This window comes from Microtus ochrogaster, chromosome 5, assembly GCF_000317375.1.
Source record: "Microtus ochrogaster isolate Prairie Vole_2 chromosome 5, MicOch1.0, whole genome shotgun sequence".
NCBI classification, from domain to species: domain Eukaryota; kingdom Metazoa; phylum Chordata; class Mammalia; order Rodentia; family Cricetidae; genus Microtus; species Microtus ochrogaster.
The window spans coordinates 38,860,093-38,865,185 of NC_022012.1; the positions used below are offsets into that span (position 1 = coordinate 38,860,093).

A 5,093-nucleotide genomic window follows, 5' to 3' on the forward strand; every position below is an offset into this window, starting at 1 on the left:
AGTGCTGGGATTAAAGGCGTGCGCCACCATCGCCCGGCTTTAACATGTTGTTTTGAGATGGTTTTACTATGTATGTTATGTAGTCTGGCTGTTCTGGAACTTCCTATACAGATTAGGCTGGCCTTGAACTTGTGGCAATCTTCCTGTCTTTGTCTCCTGAGTGCTGGGATTACAGAAGTGTACTATTGTGCCTGCCCATTTGATTCTTGAGGTGACAGCTTACCACGTATGAGGGAGCACTTCAGTTTCCATGTAAAGCATAGACATTCAATTTTCTTCTCTATATCAATGTACTATCTACTATGTACTCTTCTTTGACAGGTTCATTTTAAACAAATTTGTTGTCCCAAGCTTCTTTGGGCAAAGGTTAGGTTATAATCATCTGATAGCTGCCTGCCTGTGTGTCTAATCAATGCTTGTTGGCTTCTCCCTTCCCTTTGGGTCTGCTTAGCTCAGTGAAAGCGTCTATATATTTTTCTGCATATGGCATATATATATATGTATATATATATACATATATATATATGGCTTCTATATATTTTTCATTGATGTGTCTTACAGAATTGTGGGCTTTTCTTTTTATTTTGCAGCAAATGTGCCCTTTTGTACATAAAAATTGTTCCCTTTGGCTTACATATATACCCCCCCCCCCCCAAAATCAGGAAAACAATTGTAAAACCCATAGTACCTGTTTCAGAGAGAAGGCTAGAAGTAACATGAACCTACATTTACCACCTATCCAACTCAAGGTGCAGGAGCAAGCTTTGTTCACATAATTAGTAAAAGAATTTGGCTCTTGGATGCCATCGGTACAGCCTTTGGTATTCTCATTAACTATTTTAACCAGGGACTAGCGGTAGAATTCCTGCTAGGCACTTTATATTCAGGTTCAAATTCTCTGTGGGCAGAGTCCTCTGCGTATTAAGTCTCACACAGCGGATGGGATGTTTTGTAGATATAACAGGGATGGGGCGAGCTTCCAGCACATCACCTCTCTATGCTCCCAGTGAAGATGGTGATAAAGTTGAGGACATGCTCCAGGGAATCTGCTGACGTCTCCAAGATGTCCTCAGCAAAGCGCCGGAGGAAAACGAGGAAATCACCCAGGTTATCTGCAAAAAATTCTGAAAAAGATTTGCTGGAATTAGCCAAATATGTGTTCACTGGTCCCAAATGACATCCCAGTCCCTCCTTTCACATTAATAACAAAGGTTAAAAAAATCCAAGTCTTTTGTACCAAACTTTTATCACCATCTGAGTACCAGAGATGGTGATGAGTTACTAACGGGGATCTCTTACGTATATATCAAGCTTTATTTTTATCTGAGTAGATACATGAATAGAGGTGACACACATTATTGCTAACACTAGCATGCTGTGCTCCCAAAGCTCAGTCACAATTTAAGACATGCTTTAGGTGTGGCTAGTTTCAGGAGGTGGCTGCAGCAAGGAGCTCCAGGATGGTCCTCCAAGCATCCTTCCCTTCTGGCACTCATACCCTGCATTGTTCTAGGCTAGGTGATACCCTGATGTGTACAGTAGAGTACATCATTTTCAAGGCTAGTCATCAAAGTCTGCAGCTTTCATTCTGATCACTTGTGCTGCCACACCATAAGTGGTACCAAGAGATGTGTGGGGCTGCTGGCAAGCAGCTGAGGCCTGCTCACAACCACGTGACTGGGCTGTAAGTGGATCCTTCAGCTCTTGTTGAGTCCTCAGAATCCTGTGGCTCTAACTGACAGCTGGCCACAAGTGGTTCTGGATTTCTGATACAGAGAGCTATGTGTGATAACGTTTGTTGTTTTAAACTGCTATGTTTGGGGGCTGAATGAGACCAGTACAGTATTCAAGAACATATAATTTGATTAGTGAACAACATCTACTGACCCCTCACTGACACACACACACACACACACACACACACACACACACACACACACACACACACACACACGAAATTTCCCTTCTGAGTTAACACACAAGAGGTACTTTGTTTTTTTCTAAAAAATCCCAGGGAGAGTTAGACAGACCAATTATAAGTTGAAAGACAAACAATATTAATGACAGAAACTGAGAGCTGTGAAACCCTGACTACAGCTTCTCTTCTGAAGGCTGTTTCTACCGTCATGGCAGTGGAGACACAGACCAGAAGCAACCACTAGTGCCCCATGCTTTGGCCAGGAGATGATATTTTTAAGTTTGAGTGCTTCCTCTAACAACAATGGAATGATAACTAAGGATGGGTACTTTGAGGATTAAGCTTCCAAGGTGACCCAGTTAAAACTTAGGTGGCTATTAATAGGATGTTCCCAAGGGACAGGCTGCTTACCTGGCACATAAGCCAAAGAGCTGTAGCCATCTGGCAAAGGAAAACTTAGCTCTATTGGCTGTGAGCCCTCATTGCCTACGGCCAGTTGAACCAGCAGAACAGCCATGGACACCTGCAAATTCAGGCAGTTTTGCAGCATCTGTGGCTCAGTCATAGCAGTCTTGGTAGAAAGATAGATGGTCATCAGGCGTTCGAACTGCTCACGGAGATTGTCAGCAGCAGGGCTAGAACTCTGCTGAGCATCCCGCCAGGCAACCTGCAGCCGATGCAGATTTTGGTTGATTTTTACCATCTGATCATGCAACCTGCCCCCAAGAAAGCAGAAGAGACCAGGTCAGGGAGGCTCGTGTAGGGCAGTGTAGTACAGACTACACTGGAAAGCAAATCCTCGTCTGGTTATTCTATATTCTAAGGTTGTAGAAAGTTGTAGGGACAATGACACAGAGGCACTCACAAAAGTCACTGACTGGACGAAGTAAGGTGCAGTGCTCTGGGAAAACACTGCCATGTACTCAACAAGTGTGAAGCTAATTAGGAAGAGTTAGCAGCCTCTGAATGAGCAGGGTGCAGGGTGAGTGGTTATTACTGAAGACAGTCACTTTAAAGAGACAGAGTATGAACAGCCCAGCACAAGCTTTAAGGACACAGGTGGGGCCAGCAGATGATCTTTGCACAGTCAGAAAACTGAGCAGACAAAAAAAGAAAAAAGAAAAAAAGGCTTGATTACAACGACCATACATAAAGCACCCATCACATGAAAGGAAGACTAGAACTAAAACTACTGCTAACTCTTTCTCATCTACAATCCTAAATCACTCCCTTGGTTCTTTTGTAGCTGTTTATTTAACTTTGATTTTTCAAGGCAAGATTTTTTCTGTGTATCTCTGGCTATTCTGGAACTCACTCTGCAGACCAGGCTGGTCTCAAATTTAGAGATCTGCCTGCTTCTGTCTCCAAAGTGCTGGTATTAAAGGTATGTGCCCCCGCCCAACTTTGTTTTTGTGTACAGTGACTAGGGTTACTGACGGGGAATCTGGATGCCAGGCATCTAGTCTGAATCTGGATGGTAGAGCAGATCAAGCACACGCTGAACTTCTGTCACCACATTTAAAATGTCAATAACAGATTAACAAAACTGTCAATTTTTCATTTTTTTCCCAGTAATTTGCTGCTGGAGTTTTTAAAAAAAGCCTTACATTAAGTATCCTGAGAAGGCATTTTAAAAAATTGGTATTCCAGGCCAGGCATGTGATGTAGGCCTTTAATCCCAGCACCTGGAAGGCAGAGGCAGGCGGATCTCTGAATTTGAGGCCAGCCTGGTCTACAGAGTGAGTTCTAGAATGGCAGGGCTACATAGAGAAACTCTGTCATGAAAATCAAACATATATACAAACAAAAATCAGTATTACTGAGATCTAGAGATCAGTAGGTAAAGGGCTTGTACTGCAAACAGGAGGACCTGAGCTTAGATCCCCAGGACCCATGCACACACTGGGTCAGGTGGTATCCTCCTGCAGTCCTAATGCTGGGGACACAGAGACAGGAGGATCCCTGAAGTCTTGCTGAGTCAGGGAGCTCAGTGAAAGATTGCTTTTCAAAAGAGATGGTGGGGAGCGACCGAGCCAGTCACCTGACACCGACCTCGGCTTCTACACCACATATGAGCATGTGTATCCTGTCCCCCCACAAGTAAAAACAAAAGCAGTATTCATAATACTCTTTCTATAGATAAAAAATATGAGTGAGTTATTAGCCTTCCCCTTTATACTGGCAATCATTTTCAGCTAAATAAGAAGGGAAAGACATGTAGCTGGCTTGCTAGAAATGGGCCCTTTTGGAACTTGCACGCACAGGTTCGAACCTTCCCATTTTTTAGGATCTTTCTCTTAGGCTCACAGCTCTCTTGTGGTCATATTGGTCTTACTGGAACCCCTTCTCATCATTCTCAAGTTTTTTCAGTTTTGTCTATTGGTCTTTTGGCATCAGAGGTAATGAGAATTCAAGAGTAGAGAGTGAAATGTAAAATGAAAATAATTTGATTTTCCTAGATAATATCAAAAAGATAGGGATCGAAAATTTGGCAAGATGTGGAGGAAAATATTAGCATGTTGTTGATTTTAAAAATAGATAAAAACTTAAGTAATCTGTACAAAGTAGCCTCACGTAAATGTAAATGTAAACAATGCACGAGTTCTTTCCTTATGATATCCTACCGTGAGCTTTAGACTCACTTTCAACCTTTGAGCCGTCAACACAACTAACTAGTTCTTCACAAACTGTTCTTTCCCAATGCCATCAAAGGAGTTACCTGTGAAATCCCAAGTACAAGGTATACTCTGTCAGGGCCAGGTTCTCCGTCACAAGGTTATAGCTCTGGGGGAACACGGGTTCCTGCACAGCTGGGATCAAACAGGTCTCTTTGTCCAAACCTTGAAGAAGTGAAATGAATGGTGATGGCTTGACACACACCTGCCTTGGTCTTCAGGCTCCCTTTACTCTTGCTCAGCCTCCATATTGCTACAACACTATCTTCCTTACAACACATCCCCAACTATTTCCCTGTCTGAAAACACTTTCTGGCTTCTTGCTGTCAATAGAAATCGTTAATCTCTGTTGAACCAATGAAAATCAGCAAAAACTGAGAGATAATATTGTAATTTTTTTCCCAATTGATAGGCAATGGACCATTTCCAATTAATCCGTTTTCTGTGTTCAAGCAGAGTTACTTTTGTGCAGATATTGGTTTTTTTTTTTTTTTTTTTTT

The 5,093-nt window shown here is 42.5% G+C and overlaps 1 protein-coding gene and 1 pseudogene across 1 annotated transcript in view; one reads left to right on the top strand and one right to left on the bottom strand.

Annotated features, from left to right (window-relative positions):
• Positions 1–5,093, top strand: part of LOC101991805 — a 39,168-nt pseudogene that overhangs the window by 19,750 nt on the left and 14,325 nt on the right.
• The window catches only part of Ube4a (ubiquitination factor E4A), a 43,936-nt gene that overhangs the window by 16,277 nt on the left and 22,566 nt on the right, over positions 1–5,093 (bottom strand). The window contains exons 10-12 of the mRNA XM_005347214.3: positions 4,638–4,758; positions 2,330–2,634; positions 992–1,124 (exon numbers count right to left, since the gene is read on the bottom strand). Coding sequence (XP_005347271.1) covers positions 992–1,124; positions 2,330–2,634; positions 4,638–4,758 — 559 coding nt within the window. The remainder of the gene's footprint in view (positions 1–991; positions 1,125–2,329; positions 2,635–4,637; positions 4,759–5,093) is intronic.